The sequence below is a fragment of the Lethenteron reissneri genome, chromosome 24, assembly GCF_015708825.2.
Source record: "Lethenteron reissneri isolate LAM-NWPU_2019-01 chromosome 24, ASM1570882v1, whole genome shotgun sequence".
NCBI lineage: Eukaryota > Metazoa > Chordata > Hyperoartia > Petromyzontiformes > Petromyzontidae > Lethenteron > Lethenteron reissneri.
Genome location: NC_083802.1, coordinates 10093168 through 10112474, shown reverse-complemented (window position 1 = coordinate 10112474; position 19307 = coordinate 10093168). Strand labels below are relative to the sequence as shown.

The following is a 19307-nucleotide window of genomic DNA, read 5'->3' as shown; positions in this document are numbered from 1 at the left end:
GACTTGTCAGACACATTCCTCTGCTCTGACACGTACCTCCCCGCCCTTGCGGGCCACGTGCTTTAAATGCGAGGAGGCAGCGTGCAACCGATTCGTCGATCCAATATTAAGACGGGCATCGATGTATTGTTGCCACTGGCGATTCGATTAATTAATCGAACGTGGTAAACAAGCAAACAATTAGTACAAAAGGAGTCTACAAATACGAACACAAGTTTCGACTTGAGCTCGTGTGCTCCGAGGAGTTGTAATTAAAATTAACCCGTAAAAGCAAAGTTTTTCACTATAAATCCTTTATATGCGTGGCGGCTAGAGTCCTCTCGTCCTCTGGCTAGAGATGGCTGCCACCTATGGGTCAGATGATTGTCTGGCAGCATTAAGCAATTGGTAATTAAATATTTTTTTTAAAAATTCCCTAAACAGTGTAAAATTTTGGAAACATTTTTTCACGAAAATTAATTGTCACGCACAACGAGTCTGTGTGCAAAATGTCAGCTCGATTGGATCACGGGAAGTGGGTAAAAAAACGACCGAAAGATTTGCACGGTCGTAAGCAAGCACGCAAGCAAGCAAGCGAACTTAATATAAAGGATTAAAAAGGAATCGTCGAATCACGACACTGTTACAATCTCTTAAAACTACTATTGTGCGTTATCTGACAAAAGTACAAACCATACGAGCCCAAAAAAAAACCACAGCAGGATACAAAAAACAACAATCGTGGTATTTAATCGAATCGCAACCGGAATCCGTGGCGTTTAACGAGCAGTGGCACGGCTCAATTACAGCTGATCGAAGGCGACGATACAAATCAGACAGTACCAGCGAAACCGGTTAACAACTTTGGTCGGCACAAACAAACAAAAAAAATCGTCAATTAATTCATCGAATGTGCGGGGGAGGGGTGGGAGGGGAGAGGCGCGGGGGAGGGGTGAGAGGGGAGGGGCGTGGTGACTCAACCTCCCCCGACCACGTGCGAGAGGCCACGTGGCCGTGACTCGTGGCTGTTGGGGCTTTAAATAGGAGGGGCACAACAGCCTCAAGTCGTTCAAACACATTTTGTTTCCGCCCTTTCGTAGTTGTTGCTGGCGCTGCTCTCATCTCGCTCCAGTCGTTGAGTGTCGTCTTGCTTCTGCGGGCAGCAAACTCTGCGGTAAACGCCGTCGTCAGTTTCACTCGACGTGTTTGTGTGTTTTGGGGGGGTGAGGACGATGTCGATTGCCGCTTTAGTGGAAGTTTATCTCTGTTTCGTTTCGTGCTGTTGCTGTTCCATGGGTCATGGTGGTGAAGTTGTCCTTCCGTGTCTCGCCAACGCCAAACCTTGCCCCAGCAGGGCCTGGACGTGGTGTGTGTGGAGTGGGGGGGAGATGTTTGTGGCTAAGGGTTGTGTTGGGGAACTTCTTGATTTTAGTTTTTAAATACGTGGTAATAGTTTGATTTGGAGTAGGGGGGGGGGGTGTGCATTGTGGTGTGGAGTTTGCACTAACTGTTTAGATGTTTTTTTTCTAAAGTGTCTCGCCAGAGTACTAACAGAGTTTGTCTAGTTTACGCCGGATTTGCCGTGTGGTTTCATTACAACGGTCTAGTTGGTGTGTGTATGTACCCTAATAAGTACATGTGTTACAAACACAAGTGTGTCGTGACGTTGGCGTACTGGATCTTTGTGGAAGTTTCTTACTTGAAACTCTGCCAACACTGAGATTTACAGTGCGGAACACGATGTCCGTCCCTTAGATAACTTGTGTTAAAGTCATTATCACTAATTTCTTAGTTTGCGTTTTTTATATTAACCCTGTTTTATACGCTGTGTAACAAAGGGGAGCTGGGGACTGCTTGGCAAGTCAATTCGATGGTGAAACAAACGTTCCAGATTGCCTAACACTGGATGTTATAACGTTATACTTAGTTTGTGGTGTTTGTAACGCGTGTGAAACTACAATGTTGTCTGTGGCGTGATCGAAACCTTGTAAGAATGTGATCAGGGTTGAGGGGCAGTGGCTCCATCATGAGGGTTTTCTGGTTTGCTCTGTCCAGTACAGCGATTTGATCAACTTTTGCTATTTTATTGTCCATTGACGCCACCTTTGTATTATTTAGGGTCGGCGTTACTAATCCCTTCCCAAATGAAGTGTAGCTTTTTAATTTCAAAGTGTCTGCAAGAGGGTTGTACATTTTTACAGTAAGAATATAAATTTGCACAACAGTACAGTATTGTACAATTACCCAGTACTACGTTGTTAATGTGGGGCTCCACTGTTGGATAAAGGCCCCTTTATCCCGCACGCGTTATGTGTCCATGCGGGTGTTGTTTGACCATGTTTCATCATTCCTGGTGGTTGCCAGTTGGCGAATCGACAAGTACAAATATCTGGTCGAAATGTTTTTTTAAACATCTAGGATGATTTAGTTTGTTTTGTGGGTTTTTTTAATGCGACTGACTTTTTCACTTTTTCAGACTAAGACATGGCTGACGTTGCTGAAATTGCTGCTGATGCTGGTGTTGAACAGCCGGTAAGGAACATTTCAAGCTCGGCAGAAGGCGCTTATCCCAGTGGCTTTTGATGGTCGTGAGAGGGTCCCAACCAGCGGTGGCTTGGCAAGGGCTGCCTGAATGTGTACGGATTAGACCGCTTGAATATCCGTGTGATTTGCTTGTTTTGGGACTCCAATAGCGAACGAATCGCTACCCCCACAGCATACACGCTTGTACAGATTGTTAATAACACTGGAAGCACAAATTGTTTAAAATCTGATACACCCCATGTATGTAGACTCTTAATATGATGTTTGACAAATGGATGTAAATGTAATGGAAATTCTCATGCTAATGGGGTAAATGAACTTGTACAATTAAGAAACTATAATCTTAATTGAAATGCTTTGGGCATGAATTGCACCCTTTTGCTGTACATCCCATTGCTGTCGTATGAATGTCGAAGTTGCAGCTCTCTTTTAACATTCGCCTCCTGCAAGCCATTGAAGCCTTAAAATGGATGCCGTTAGTTTCCATATTCTATAGTTGGAGGGAGGGGGGTCATTGGCATATCGCCACTTGTTTCGCAATCCGAATGATGCAAGTTCAAATCTCGGGCAGGAATCCCTAAAACAAGTACCACATTGTGGAGTGAACAGTCGTGCTGTGGATATTACACCCACATTTCTGGGGGGAGGGGGGGGGATTGAATTCCTTACCACCTGGCTCGGGGCTGCCTCTAACGTCCCACCTGAGCAGGGAGATGCAGAATGGTAACATTTGCCAAAGTTAAAAGTTTCGATTTAAAGCTTTCGTGACTGCAGGGATTCATCTTCTTGGTTCTTTCGGTAAAGTCACGTAGAAGGGAAGTAATAAAATAATAAAAATAAAACATAATAAAATAAAATAATTCTCACGACGTTTCGGCTACAACGCAAGCAGCCGTCTTCAGGTGAAGAAGACGGCTGCTTGCGTTGTAGCCGAAACGTCGTGAGAATTATTTTATTATGTTTTGTTTTTATTTTATTACTTCCCTTCTACGTGACTTTACCGAAAGAACCAAGAAGAAGAAAAAGTTAAAAGTATTAATGTGCGTTATTGCTTGAAAACCTTACAGGTTGGAGTGGTGCGCTGACATTGCTGAGAATGGGTTCAAATTATGGCAGCCGCCTACGATTTAAAACTGGGTCCAAAATTGTCAGCTTGTTTATGAGTTTAAGGACGGGAGTTTCCCTCCCTGCTTTGTGGACCAAAGGTCAATTTAAGTCCTCTAGTGGCGAACATCTGCATCCCCATGGGCTGTTCTTTGACGTGAAGGGTTGCATTGCTCAAAGCTCATTATAGATTTGTAATATAATGAAATTATGATGTTTGTGCGTTGGGGGTAGAGTTTGGCTGAAAATAATTTGAAGGAGTTTTCACATTTTGTAGCATTGTGACATGCATTTTAATTGCAAGACTAACCGTTGAAAAACTTCTACACCCAGGCTGCACAGGAGAGCATCATGTCACGCGTGGCAAACCTGCCCCTGCTGAGCTCTGCGTACGAAATGATGGCATCTGCCTACAGCAGCACCAAGGAGAACCACCCGTACGTGAAGTCGGTGTGCGAGGTGGCAGAGCAGGGCGTGCGCACGGTCGCTGGTGTCGCCGCCACCACTGTCAAGCCCCTGGTGGACAAGCTGGAGCCTCAGAGTGAGTGGCCACGCAGCACCAATGCCTGCCATTCGCCACTAAGGGATGGTGACCTCACTACAGCGCCTGTGGCAGGCCAGGTACACGGAGGCCATGAAGTGCCAAGACTAGCTGACAGGTGGCCACCGGGAACAGACTCGCGTGCTAATGGTTGACTGGTTGATGACTAAAAGATGCACCAACTGTGTACCCCCTCTGCCACATGAGCCCTTGTGCAAGACAGTGCCTCTGCCCCCATTTGCAGGACCCTTTTTAAATCCTTTATATTAAGTTCGCTTGCTTGCGTGCTTACGACCGTGCAAATCTTTCGGTCGTTTTTTAACCCACTTCCCGTGATCCAATCGAGCTGACATTTTGCACAGACTTGTTGTGCGTGACATTTATTTTCGTGAAAAAATTTTTCCAAAATGTTTTATATTTAATTACCAATTGCTTAATGGTGGCAGGCAATCATCTGACCATAGGTGGCAGCTATCTCAAGCCAGAGGACGAGAGGACTCTAGCCGCCACGCATATAAAGGATTTATAATGATAAACTTTGTTTTTACGGGTTAATTTTTAGTGCTTGTACTGTGCTTTACATACGGGGGGGGGGGGGGGGACCTTGTCACAATGGCCAACACTTCCACATGTTTGGCTGGTTGCACATTAGTTGACGAAACGTTTATCATGCTAGAACTGCATTGACTGCTCGGAATTGTTTTGCAGAGTAGTAGGTGACAGGTGCTAAAATTAGACATGGGGGTGAAAATTTTCCCCTCTGGCAATCGGTGCAGCTCGGATGCTTGCGGGATTGGATTGCCATTTGGAAGTCGGTAGACCTTGTGGGCAGAGGCCAAGTTCCCCCCCACCCTTTCTCTCGAAGGTTAAAAGTTAAATTTTAGTTTCGGTGACAACTGCATCCCATTAGCTGCCAGGGGAGGGGGAAAAACATCTTGGAACTTGGCTCAAACGCTAGTTTGGAGTGGTACGGTAGGAAAGGGAATGGATGCAATGGACCGAGTTTGTGCCATGGACTTGCTCTTTGGCAGACGAATTAAGAAATGGGACGTTGCAAGTGGTTGTCTGGTGGGGTGGCTGCTTAGTAATGATACAATGGAATTTTCAAAGGGTCGGTCTTCCTTAAGATTGGTGCTGAAAATACATTCTAGACTTTGACATGGCTGAAGAAAATCTCATTCAAGTAGTTCAGTGGTCCCATGCCAATGATCCTTGTACCATAGAACGTTTATACATTGGATTATTGTGTAACCATTTCGTTATCGTCATTGACATGCCTTTTTTTATAAACCGTTCCAACGTGGTATTCACTAATTCTTGTACCATGAACTTTTATGCTATGCATGGTGAAGTATAATGAGAACCATAATTGTCTCAACTGGCTGGCGTGATCTTGGCACAGTTAATTAAATTCTCATGGTTTGACTGTAAAGTGATTGGAGGAAATTTAATCTGGTTAGTACCAGGGAACTGACAGATGTGTTGGAACTGTTACATTTTGCAGGATCTGATTACATGGCTTTGTCCTTTACCCTAGATTTTTTTTACTACTATTGCAGGCTCTATTTCATCACGATGGTGTATCTCGAGGTTGCTAATCCTGTGTAAATTGCATGGTGTTACACAACCTTGCACTATAGCCCCATCAAAAGTCAAACGGTCCAAAGTTTACACATTGAAGCTTTTGACCGTTTATGAAATGGCAACCTGGGCCTGTCGTAATTGCGGATTGCGCAAGGTAGTTTTATTGGCCTCCATGTGCAAATGAGACCTGGTATAATGGTTAAAAAAATTGCTTGCATACCTGTTATTGATATACGTGTGGTTTATATTTTTTATCAGATGGTATTCAGTAATTGGGTGAACAAAACATTGCTTTACACATGGCAATTGGTGTGCATTTATCTCCAGTTTCCACCGCAAACCAGTACGCATGCCTGGGGCTCGACAAGCTGGAGCAGAAGCTGCCCATTCTGCAGCAGCCTACAGAACAGGTGCGGTCCATTGAATTGGCCAACACTATTAAAGGCGATGAGCATTTGTTGCCATGTGTGGTTTGCTTCACAGTTTAAGACGAGTGTGGTTAAATGTGGTGTGTTTGCACAATTTAACACGTAGGCTTTCGCGACCAATATTATTCATAATATAGGTTTTTGGATCGGATCGCGTTATTTATAAATGTGTCGTAACCCTCCACCACCCAACATGGCCAAACAGTAAAAAATGTGTCACTTTTTCAAAGGACAAAATAATTCACTTTAGCCCACCGGTGTGCTGAAGAGAATCGACAGCATTTTTAAATTTGAGTACGACGTTTAGCTGATAATTACAATCAGCTTCATCGGGCAAGAATGGTGAAGCTCTCCTGTTGCTTCCAGGCTGCACTAAACCGGTAGCTGTCAGAGTGATTGAAGTTATTTCTATTTCTCTCAATTTCAATGGATTCTCCAATTAGTCATGGCCAGCACACCGGTGGGCTAAAGAAGTGAATTATTTTGTCCTTTGAAAAAGTGACACTTTTTATTACTGTTTGGCCGTGTCGGGTGGTGGAGGGTTGCAACACATTTATAAATAATGTGATCTGATCCAAAAACCTATGATTTCACAAGTTTATTTGGAACTCTTTTTTTATAAAATGCCCCATTTTACATCCCAAGAGCTTTTCTTTGAGTGCTGATGGGCACTGACCTTATTTCCGAACCCACAACTGTTAATGGTTGATTTTTTTTAAGTCAAATATGGGTCTCCATGCTCGCTCAAGGCGGCACTGACCTCTTGCAAATCCTAGGGCTATGATGGAAATTGACTTCCATAGCTAGGGCCAATATTGACATAAGAGTGTCTGTTTTTAACTGTCTACAGTGTACACAACTTAATAAAAACTAACCAACTGCCTCGCACGGCATTTCGAAATAAGACCATTGCTGTAGTGGTTATGACCCCTGCTGGCTGCTACTGGAAAGGCACTTGGTGTTGATTCCAAAACGCTGGATATTTGAATCTCCCTGCATTTGATCAATTCTGGAAGAATGATTGCTGGGCGTTTCTATTATTTTGTCTATAAACTGTCTAAGATTGCTCTATGCAAAATATACCTGAAATAGTATTGACTTCTGAAACTTTTTTTTTACTTGCTGGACCCACAGGCATTTCCAATCGCGTTTGATCATGTTTGCCTGACCTATAGCAATTTCTTGCACTAGAACAATTGTGGTAGAATGCAACGGCAAAGAAACAATGTCATGTTGTATTCCATTGCTGGAGCAGTTCCCTTAACCTGGAAGCCAACCAAGAGACAACACTAACATGGATACATTGAAAGTAGGGGGGTGCGGATGCAATAAAGCCAGCTGCAGAAAAGAACACTCATCACAGCTGATGGCAGCATTACCAAAGTGTTTTTGAGTCTCCTGCAGGGTTTCTTTTGAGTAGTTCAATATTTAAAGCGGCAGCAATTGGTGCTTGAAGTAAGAATAAATTATACCCCAAATTCCTCGGCACTTATGTGTATAAACAATATCTTCTAACGATGCAGGTGGCTTCCAGTGCTCGTGGAATGGTTGGTGCCACCATGGGCACAGTGACGAGCAGTGTCACCGGCGTTGTGGACAAGACCAAGGGCGTGGTGACCAGCGGTGTTGAAATGACCAAGGGGGTCGTGTCGGGAGGGGTGGAGATGACAAAGGGGGTAGTGAATGGCAGCGTGGAGATGACCAAGAGCGTGGTGTCGGGTGGGGTGGAGATGACCAAGGGCGTGATGTCGGGTGGGGTGGAGATGACCAAGGGCGTGGTGTCAGGAGGGGTGAGCACGGTGATGAACAGCCGCGTGGGGCAGCTGGTGACGGCCGGCGTGGACTCGGCAATCGGCAAGACTGACGAGTACGTTGATTACTACCTGCCGCCCTCCGAGTTGGACGGAGCACAGCCCGAGCAGTCTGGTGGGTACAAATGTGGCTACTTGGTTTTGTTCTGCCAGTGACTTGAATGCTGGTGTGATGGTTATGCCTTTTTTTCTAAAGTGGTATGAATGGGTATGATATTAAGAAAAGTCTGGTAATTATACCCTCCCACCAAGTGGCTACCCAAGCTATTGGTCTTTGAGGTTGTTTGACCATCGTTTGGTTGGTTTGGGTTTATGAAGGTGGGTGACTTGGGACCAGTTCAGATGTTTTAAATGGCTATGAATGAAACTTGTCTCCATGGTCTCATGATGGTGTGCTAACTGACGAGCCAATTAACGATGCAGGCCAATTAAGCCTTAACAACATTTGGATGCGGCTAGTACTAAAATGCGTATAAACTTTGCCAAATATGGATTTCCAAACTCCATTTTTCATGCTGTCCAATCTTGTGCACATGGGTTTCTTACCTATAGTAACTGGCATGATGGTCATTACAACCTGGGAATGTGTAGGAAGCTTTGGAGAATAATTTTGTAAAACGTGACCTGTTGCGTGCCCATTCTACTGTTTTGCCAGCATTACGATTCTTGCATTAGTCGAATGATGGCCTTTCAGGTGTGCACCCATTCTTAGACCTGTCTTATGTTCCCATGTTGCAGGGGAAGCTGTGGTTGCAGTGCCAGAGGGGCAGCTTGTGGCTGGGCAGGAGCCCCAGAGCTACTATGTGCAGTTGAGTTGCTTGTCCACCAAAGTGCGGCAGCGCCTGTACGAGCAGTCTGTGACCCGCCTGCGCAATGCCAAGCTGCGAAGCCAAGATGCCATATCGCAGCTGCAGCACACTGTGAACCTGGTACGGTCACGTCCGCTTATTCCATCGATGCAGCACAACTTCATATCCTGTTTTGAAGTTGTATATTACATAATTTGGTATAGCAATACACTCTGCTCCTGTACCCAATGCCTCTCTTCTGTGCCGTTTTGCAGATTGAATATGCCAAGACCCATTTAGACTCCTCAAGCCAACTGGTGCAAGAAAAACTTCAGAGCTCCTGGCAGCAGTGGAAGAAGACCCAGCCAGCTGGAGAGGCAGATGGGGCAGGTGCAGAAGAGCCTCAGGTAACCATGTTAATACGAGCTTGTTTACCCCTCCAAGGACTGCTGTATATTGCAATAAATCATAAATATTCACTAGATAAATTGTTCAGCTCATGATTATTAAGGGGGGAGGGTTGCCCCATGTGGTGTGACATTACCCAGTAATGGTTATTGGGGAGGGGTGTGGCATGTGGAGTGACGTCATGCACAGGATACTCATTCTTGGCTTGTTAGTAATGATGCATTTGTAATTATGTTGAACGTTCATTTTCGAGCCACATCTTAATGCAGGGCTATAAAACCCACCTTTCCCCATGCACCTGTCCCCATTCTAATGCTAATAAAGCTGTTAAACGTCTTCATTGCTGAAAATGGGCAACCCTGCCCGAATATTGTCCTATACTGCTCTTCTCTTTGTAGATTCTGTCATTTGTCTAGTGCCAACTCATTTCTCCCTGGTGAGATTCTTTTACCATAACTTACACTGATTTCCTTACTTTCTGCAGTCTGACGAGTCCCGGACGCTGGCGATGGCTCGCGCCCTGAGCCAGCAGGTGCACGCGTCGTGCGTGTCTCTCGCCTCCAACGTCCGTGGCCTGCCACAGAATGTGCAGGACCAAGCGCAGCGCGTCCGCCAAAATGCAGAGGCCCTCGTTGCTGCCTTCCGCAATACCACCTCTTTCAAGGTACTTGTATTGAACTTCTTGCCCATTTTAAGTTGTCTTGGATAGAATGCATGGCTGGATAATTAATGGCTATGGTGGCTTCTGGACAAAGGCCAGTTGGTCTTAACGTCTTTCCTTTTTGACAGAAATATTTAGTTTTGATCTCAATCACGTTTACCACAACTTGGCAACTAACTTTGCACTTTCACAGGATATCCCAGAGCAACTGTTGACCCACAGCAAGGAGCAGATGGCCCAGGTCAGCAGCTCTCTGGATGGAGTGCTTGAATATGTGGCTGGAAACGTCCCCGGGGGCTGGATGGTGGGGCCCCTGCGTCGCGTGGAAGGGATCTCCACGAAACCAGCTGGGGAGACTGGAGGCACAGCTGATGTGGTGGAGGCAGTAGATGCACCTGTTGAAGAAGATGCACCTGTTGAAGAAGATAAAATCCCAAAATGATTGATTTTTGGTGAATGCATACTGACAACTGTGTTTTTGCTCTTTACTCCGATTGCTTTTGGAAAATGGTGTGATATTGAAATGGTTTCCAAATGTGTGATATTTTCAAATAAAACTCTTCAGCAGGATATGTTGAAATACTTTGATACTTTTTGTACGTGCTCCTGAGACTTGTGTAAGGTCATTATAAATGAAGAGGGAAACCTGTCGTTTATCCGCTGCTTGATAAAGTTCTCATACTGCCAACGACTGCAGGAATACAATGACCCATATTTTGACAAAGCTCGTCTCCTGCAGTGGTGTATCTAGTCCAATTCATTGGCCATCTTTGAGTTGCCTATCCTGCCTATTTGTCAAATGTAGCACTTGGCTACACGATGTGAAAAACGTTCATGTGCTCCCCTTGACGTCCTGAGGTCATTCCAAACGCCTGTGTCATCAGTTTGTGGATGGTGGCACCTTTTAAGCAGTTGCAGAGAACAGCCGATTACATGACTGCATACATTAAATTCGCACCAAGGATCGAATTTAATGCCTTGACTGATTGCTGCTTTGTTTCAACAGGCATACAATGTTTGAACTCTACACCATTTTCATTCTGCTATTCTCTTAGTCACTGCAAGAGGTTATTCAATTTTAGACGGTAACCTGACCTTGGGTAGATCTACATTGGTTGTCTGGTCCAGAAATTATGCATAATACAAATGCAGTGGTTTAATCCAGTTCCTAATCACTAAAGTGCCTGAAACTTTACCATTTTGACGAGACTGTTACACGTTCAGCCTGGAAAATGCACTTAAACCTTTTGCAGTAATGTTCCGTCAATGTTGTGCAATTAGCATTATATATACTGACACGTGTGCATACTCTTGCATAAGAATAAAGCATTTCCTGCATCTGCTCCTGTCTGTGCTACTTGTTTTTGTACCGTTTGGAACGTAAAGTCGACCCTTGCTAATGCAAGTCCACGGTGATGGATGTTAATTGCCTCCTAATATACAGGTCATGGGTTCGATCCCGATGCCTGTATTTGGCGTTCGCATGTTTTCACCTGTGACCGTGTGGATATTTCTACACTTTTTTTTTCATTTTATAAACTTGAGCATTCCTGCGGAGGGTGGGGGGGGGTGGGAGGGTTGGGGCTGGGTGGGGAGGGTCTGGTCACCCTGTGGTGCCCTTATAAAACTCAACGTTTAACCTACTCACGCCAGCTTGTGCCCGTCCTCACAGTCGGCCATATTTGCGGAATACACCACGCCGCCGTTGACCCTGGCCATTGACCGAGCAACCCAACGTTCCTACCAGCTCCCTCCTTAGGAATGTGTTATACTGGTAGGACCCTCCTGGTTACACCAGCCCACAGGGGAATATCGTGTCCGTCCGTCGTGCAGGAAGGGGCTGGGTAAGGAGGGAGGGGCTGCGTGGGGAGGGGAGGGGCTGGGTGGGGAGGGTGGAGAGAGGCTGGGTGGGGAGGGGCTGGGTGGGGACGGTGGGAGGGGCAGGGTGGGGGGTGGGAGGGGTGGGGCTGGGTGGGGTGGGGCTGGTCACCCCGTGGTGCCCTTATAAAACTCAACGTTTAACCTACTCACGCCGACTTGTGCCCGCCCTCACAGTCGGTCATATTTGCGGAATACACCACGCCGCCGTTGACCCTGGCCATTGACCGAGCAACCCAGCGTTCCTACCAGCTCCCTCCTTAGGAATGTGTTATACTGGTAGGACCCTCCTGGTTACACCAGCCCACAGGGGAATATCGTGTCCGTCCGTCGTGCAGGAAGGGGCTGGGTAGGGAGGGAGGGGCTGCGTGGGGAGGGGAGGGGCTGGGTGGGGAGGGTGGAGAGAGGCTGGGTGGGGAGGGGCTGGGTGGGGACGGTGGGAGGGGCTGGGTGGGGGGTGGGAGGGGTGGGGCTGGGTGGGGTGGGGCTGGTCACCCCGTGGTGCCCTTATAAAACTCAACGTTTAACCTACTCACGCCGACTTGTGCCCGCCCTCACAGTCGGTCATATTTGCGGAATACACCACGCCGCCGTTGACCCTGGCCATTAACCGAGCAACCCAGCGTTCCTACCAGCTCCCTCCGCAGGAATGTGTTATATATGAACCTGAGTGAAATTGCTGGAGCTGAATCCAGAGCAGTGGTTTCACACAAGGGTTGTACATAACTATTACCAAGAGATATTTGTAATCAACACCAGCCCTACGCAGCAAATTGAAATTATTATCCCGTGGCTCTATTCCTCGTCTCATTTCAGACTTAACTTCACTTTATGGATAATTTACGATACTCTAAAACGAAATTGCCTTGGACGATTACGTGAGTAAAAGCTCCATTATAAAGTTATATAATCGCACTTGTAGAAACGCAGGCAGATTAAACTGCAGACCTATGCCACGACACGTCAGCAACACGATGTTGCATGACAAGTCACTACAGGTCATGCAAGCTGTCGTCATTATCATCTGATGGTTCAATGTCCTATATCCAAGGTCCGTGTATGGGGAACCACCTAAATCTGTCCTATCTTTACTGGATAATGTGCCTCTTCCATTTGAAATATTCATGTTTGTCTTACACACTGCTGTGCTTGTATTTATTCACATGGCATGTTTTTTTTGTCTTTCACAATTTTACTATAATCGTGCGATCGGAATCATGTCATAAGATGACTAATATGTTAGGAACTCTCGCAGTGCAGTGCAAACATCGTGTGTTTCGAGAATGGTCCGCGGAAGTTAATATCACAGAACTTCTTCTGAGATACAGTACCTCCAACTGAAAATGTTTGTCCACATACTAAAGAATGGTGCACTTTCCAATATACCCTACGACAGAAAAAGAATCACATGGCGGTCAAATTCATGCTTTTCATGAACATATCTCGAATTTTGCCAAATAAAGTGTAAACCAAACTTCATGTTATTTTGTGCAATCAATCGAGGCCTGGCTTAGAGCATTAACTACTTGGGAACCCTGCTTATTGGCATCTGATGCCTCCATACGGATCTCAGCAGTACCAGCTCAGTACTCTAACCCCCAGCCATCCGACCACATCAATATTACATTCAGCTTATTGCGCCATGAACCCGGCCACCCGAGATCGATTCCCAGCAATGCCTAAAAGCATTGATGAGTGATATCTGAACTGGTTTTGGGCCCACTGCTCTTCACAAACCAGTGCTTACCAGTGTGGTGAAGTATGTTCACATAACCTCCACGACTGACATGGCATGGGGAGGCGCTCATTCAGCAGTGGATTGACATGTTTATACCACATCACCAGAATATGACCTGTGACTCACACGCACACCACTATTTTGCCTGGCTCAGGCACAGTGCTAAATATACATGCACAACCTGGCCCAGTCACCCCGTGGGTGTCAGGTAGGAGGAGCCTTACTCCTCCCTCCTGCCCAGCCACTCAGCAGAGTCAACCTTGAGAACACCAGAGACCCTAGGGTTAGGGTGATGAATTTTTTCGCTTACTGAAAGGCCTAACTGGACTTTCAAATAGCTTTGGCGGGCAACCACATATTAACACACACCTTCATCACGTCTCTTAGTGATAAAATTGATGGAGTGCACTAAAATTAGTGTTGTAAGGTCATTAGTGTGGCTATATTACGCTTGTAGTTACAGATAACTATTGTGCATGCGCCGTTTTGAAGTGGTAGCTTCAATGTCACTCCAGGCCGTATGAAATGAAGCCGCTGGACACATGGAATGAAGTCGCAGATCACATTGGGCCTGCGGGCCATAGGTTCCCTACCCATTCTAAAGGGCAATGGGGTGCTGTTAGCAAGCCCCTATTAAGGTTGGCACAATACTTATATCCATGAGTTGCATGGCCCTGGTACATACACTCGTTATCCCCCTTTCAGAAATGTGTGTTATGGACAGAACCATGCCCAGTCGTCCTTTGTCTGCCTAGTGCTGATGTTCCCACTGCAACAGGTACTCATTTGGGGCAAAGTCTACCAGGCAAGGACAGGTGCAGATACGAATTGCCACAGGTGAACATGAAAAGTTGGCATCAATTGAAATTCTAGATTTGGCCAGTGAATTAAGACATGTACATCGGGCCCTCAGGATGAATGGATACTCTGAACGCACCATCCGCCAAGCTGTTTCTCCCACCATACAGAAACAACCACTTGAAACTCCGATCAAAACTATCACGTTGCCATACATAGCAGGCGTGACCAAAAAGATCTCCAAATTTTTAAACAAACATAAGATCCAAGTCCAATTCAGTACAGTACATAAAATCTGTGATCTAATTCCATCTGTGAAGGATGCCATCCCTGACTTGCTATACCCTGGAATCTATAAACTGATTTGCAGCTGTGGTGACTGTTACATTGGGGAAACGAAACGTCATGTCTGATCGTGTCCGCGAGCACAAGTCAGATTTGAAACACGACAAAATTGAGTTTTCCGCCGTTGCCGATCATTGCTACAACGCGGTGGGCTCTCATGATATTGTTTTTTCCGAGACTAAGGTGCTCTGCAAACCCTCTGGCTACCATCAAAGGTTTGTGCACGAAGCCATTCAGATATACAAACACAGACATAATTTCAACGGTGATAATGGGTACAAACTTAGTAATCATAGGAAAGATGTTATTAACCATGTAAAAAAGATTTAACTACACATTTTATGACCATCTTATCTGACAGGCATTATTTTACTTTACCGAGTGTTAACATCCCCAGTGTTTAACAGTACTCTCTTTATTGTCAGCCAACACTGGTATAAACATGGGCATTTTTGTTCTTTTCTATCACGTGCATCAACAGGTGCTTGTGCACAGGCATGTCCACGTACACTTGTACCCCGTGCTCTCTTTTAGCACCCCCCCTTCCAATACGTCATCATGTGCAACAACAGTGACTTGCGCACTAACACGTCCACGTCGTCGATGCCTACGAGCACCTCGTGCCCTCTTTTAGCCCCCCCCCCTCCCGATACGTTCCATTCATTGGCTACCACATTCTGATAAGCTCCCCCTCTCTCCCCCCCCCCCTTAACTTGTATTTAAGAGCTTGCATCTTGAATCCCTGCCTCACTTGATGCAGCAAATCTGGCTGTGATGGTCCCACCTGATGACGGAGACTTGTGTTGCCTCCGAAACGTCGTGATTTTTATTGTATTTTTATTAATTTTAATTTCATTTTTTACCTACGTGACTTTACCGAAAGAACTAAGAGTATCAATTGAAATGTTAGCCCTCTATTGTTTGTTATATTTTTCTATTATTAATTAATCATCAGCCATGATCAATCCACTGTTGGATGAGGTTTCCCCAGTCCGTCGCCATCTCTCATGGTTATGTTATACAGTTGATTATATACTGGATATGAATGTTAATATTTGTGTGATTGCAAGCCACTGGGTATCTGATGAAAAATAAATCAACAAACGAATAGAAAAATGTCTGATTGTTTTTATTAATGGCGCGAGGTATAAAACACAGGATATTCCTCCCATTGATTTTCCAGGCGAAAAACCCCCGAACAAAAATAACGTATATCCAGCAAATTTCGCTTGACCCACTCATCCAGAAGACAGGGCTGTTGTGAGTCGTCAACCTTTGCTCAATGGGAGCTCCCTCTTTCTCCTCTGCTGCCCACACTTTATGGAACTCCCTTCTCCCCAGACATCAGTGCTATCCCCTGCCCCTGGTCAAGTCCAAGCTCAAGACCTTTTCCTTCTCTGGCCATATAATGAATGTCTGCCTCTACAAAGTGAATATGCCTTGGTCGTTTTGTACGGCGTCTTGATGTGCGCTGGCGATGTGTGCACGTATGTTGAACTTCATTCGCACCGTACGTAGCCAACCGTGCTAATCGGGAGAGGCTGTGTGAACCCACACAATATTTTGATTACGTTATCCTTGCTTGGAAATCAAACTCTGCAGGGTGCTTCTTGGCCAACGGGGAATTGTGAAAAGCACTGCGTCACTGCTGCCAACCTTTCACCCGCACAGCAAGAAACACACCACATTCGTCACTTCTCGCACGCAGTGCGAGTTGAGGGGGTGGAAGAGAGGGGGTGTAGGGGGTGGTGGGTAGGGGGTAGAGGGGAGGGGGTAGAGGCTAGAGGAGAGGGGGTGGAGGGGAGGTGGTAGAGGGGAGGGGTGGAGGAGAAGGAGTGGAGGGGAGGGGGTGGAGAGGTGGAGGGGAGGTGGTGGAGGGAAGGGGTGGAGGGGAGGGGTGGAGGAGAGGGGGTGGAGGGGAAGGGGTGGAGGGGAGGGGGTGGAGGAGAGGGAGGGGTGGAGGGGAAGGGGTGGAGGGAAGGAGTGGAGGGGAGGTGGTGGAGGGGAAGGGGTGGACGGGAGAGGGTGGTGGGAGAGGGTAGAGTTCAAGTTCATTTATTAGGTATAGCCCTGTGAGCCATTCGGCTCCGCAACAAACAAAAAACTAAAACATGAACAAGAAAACATCTTAAAGTGAGGGGGGTGGACGGGAGGGGGTGGAGGGGAAGGGCTGGAGGTGGTGGAGGGGAGGTGGTGGAGGGGAGGGGTGGAGGGGAGGGGCTGGAGGTGGTGGAGGGGAAGGGGTGGAGGTGGTGGAGTGGAGGGGTGGAGGGGAAGGGGTGGACGGGAGGGGATGGAGGGGAAGGGGTGGAGGGGAAGGGGTGGAGGTGGCGGAAGGGTGGAGGTGGTGGAGGGGAGGTGGTGGAGGGGAAGGGGTGGAGGGGAAGGGGTGGAGGTGGCGGAAGGGTGGAGGGGAGGTGGTGGAGGGGAAGGGGTGGAGGGGAAGGGGTGGAGGTGGCGGAAGGGTGGAGGGGAGGTGGTGGAGGGGAAGGGGTGGAGGGGAAGGGGTGGAGGTGGCGGAAGGGTGGAGGTGGTGGAGGGGAGGTGGTGGAGGGGAAGGGGTGAAGGAGAGGGAATGGGGGGGAGGGGATGGAGAAGGGGAGGGGCTGGGTGTCCCGCGTGCCCCCCCCCACCTCTCGCTGACGTCACCGCGACCACGTGACCGCAGGCTATATATTAGCGCGCGATTGCGCGACACCGGTGTGAGACGCTTCCGCTGGGCTGTCAGGTGAGCGAGGTCACGTGCTCGAGGTCACGTGCTCGAGGTCACGTGCGCGAGGTCACGTGCTCCCCCCCCCCCCTTCTCTCGCCCCGCCCCTCCGCGCTTCAGATCCGTGTACAGTCGTATGTTGTGAGTACAGTAGGGCTGTGTGTGTGGTGAACTTCTTTGGCGCCGTACGTAGCCAATGTGGACGTGCCGTAGAGCGCATGCACAGTGCATATTGACAGCGTTGGCCGGCGACTGACAGGCGAACGCGGACGGTGACGGAGACGATTGCGTCTTTTTCTCTCGCATTAGCAGGAATATTTCTGTTGTTGTTGTTGATGATTTCCTCACGAATTGAATGGGGAGGTGGAGGGAGGAGGAGGAGGAGGAGAGGCCGTGTACACCCACCTCTCTGTGGGCAGCTGGGTCCGGCTCTGTGGGACAGGGCCCCGGGGCGACCCCGGGCCGTGAGACGGGCGATCGCAAATTCTTCATCTCGGAGGAATCTGAATGTTTATTTTGTATCCTGCAGGAGGAATCTGAATCTTTATTTTGTATCCTGCAGGAGGAATCTGAATCTTTATTTTGTATCCTGCAGGAGGAATCTGAATCTTTATTTTGTATCCTGCAGGAGGAATCTGAATGTTTATTTTGAATCCTGCAGGAGGAATCCGATGAGCTGTGAAGCTCTTTCTCCCCCCCTCCCCCCACGTGTGTCCAGTACGGGGCGTGGTGTGAACGTTACAGCAACAAACAGTTACACAAATACGATAGCAGTGCAAAGTAAAGTAAAGGTAAACAAATCACCTATTTGGATTATTTTTTTCTGCTATAAATGTACACACGATGAGCTATCATGTGTGGGCAGCTCGCTTTTGAGACAAATAAGATAATAGCTCATTGGGCTTTACCTGGTAAGATACAAAAAAATTGAGTAGTTTCATTTGTGTTTTTTTGTGTGATTTGTTTACTTTTCCTCTGCTTACGTTTTAACGTTCTGAACCCGCCCAGACTGAATATCTCTTAAAAAGAACTTCAGAGCTCATCGGATTCCTCCAGTGTAATGACACAAATAATGTGATTCTAACTTACAAAAGACCCGCAAGCTTCGTTTATCGTCCGTGAGAGCATCTCAGCCGCACTAATCGGATACCAGAAGGGTGATAGTTACAATGTTTTAAACAGTTTTTTTAAATATATATAGTTAGATGTCAACGCAGCAGATGTGACCCGAGCGTGTTCATGTGCGGTGCCCGCCAGAGGCTTTTGAAATCGCTGTTCGATAAGGAAAAGGCTGATAGTTGTGGTATTCTCAATGGGGGGAATGTTCTGCTGTGTAATTTATTTTGGGTTGTCCTATTTACAGTGCTCTGTAATAGGGGAGAAGGAGACTAATCCGAAAATAACCGACGATTTAGGTTGTGGTTGTAACTACAGTCTGAGTATGCTGTCATTTGTTTGACAAACATTTGGAGTTTGAATTCGGAATGTTTGTTTGGGCCTGGTCCAATCACTATTCTTAACACGAAGTATGTGTACAACCCTGATTGCTATTTATAAATATATCCAGAGTGCCAACCCTGACTCTGACACCGTCCAAAATACTCCCACTAATCATGATGTCCCTACTTCGAATGCCGTACAACTAACTCGATCGCTACTTTTTGGTTAGCGCAACTAGCACAGCATTCTTCCCATCAGCTTTAGCATCAACCCCTGTCCATTGTATTGATCCTTCCCTAACATTACTCTGCTCCTGTCACTAACAAGAACCCAGCCCTTTAACGGACTCCAAATTAGTGGTTGGTGTCTGAATACCAAATTACGAACTATCATTTCAAAATACATTTCGATTTAAAGCTTTCGTGACTGCAGGGATTCATCTTCTTGGTTCTTTCGGTGAAGTCGCGTAGAAGGGAAATAATAAAATAATAAAAATTAAACATAATAAAATAAGGACGGCTGCTTGCGTTGTGGCCGAAACGTCGTGAGA

The 19307-nt window shown here is 46.7% G+C and overlaps 1 protein-coding gene across 1 annotated transcript in view; it reads left to right on the top strand.

Annotated features, from left to right (window-relative positions):
• The first annotated feature begins 1006 nt into the window (after positions 1-1006).
• Positions 1007-19307, top strand: part of LOC133346343 (uncharacterized) — a 38859-nt gene continuing 20558 nt past the window's right edge. Inside the window, exons 1-10 of the mRNA XM_061557838.1 lie at positions 1007-1153; positions 2456-2511; positions 3961-4168; positions 6080-6162; positions 7704-8106; positions 8730-8920; positions 9055-9186; positions 9672-9851; positions 10042-10278; positions 17737-18108. Coding sequence (XP_061413822.1) covers positions 2464-2511; positions 3961-4168; positions 6080-6162; positions 7704-8106; positions 8730-8920; positions 9055-9186; positions 9672-9851; positions 10042-10278; positions 17737-18108 — 1854 coding nt within the window. The 5' untranslated portion in view covers positions 1007-1153; positions 2456-2463. The remainder of the gene's footprint in view (positions 1154-2455; positions 2512-3960; positions 4169-6079; positions 6163-7703; positions 8107-8729; positions 8921-9054; positions 9187-9671; positions 9852-10041; positions 10279-17736; positions 18109-19307) is intronic.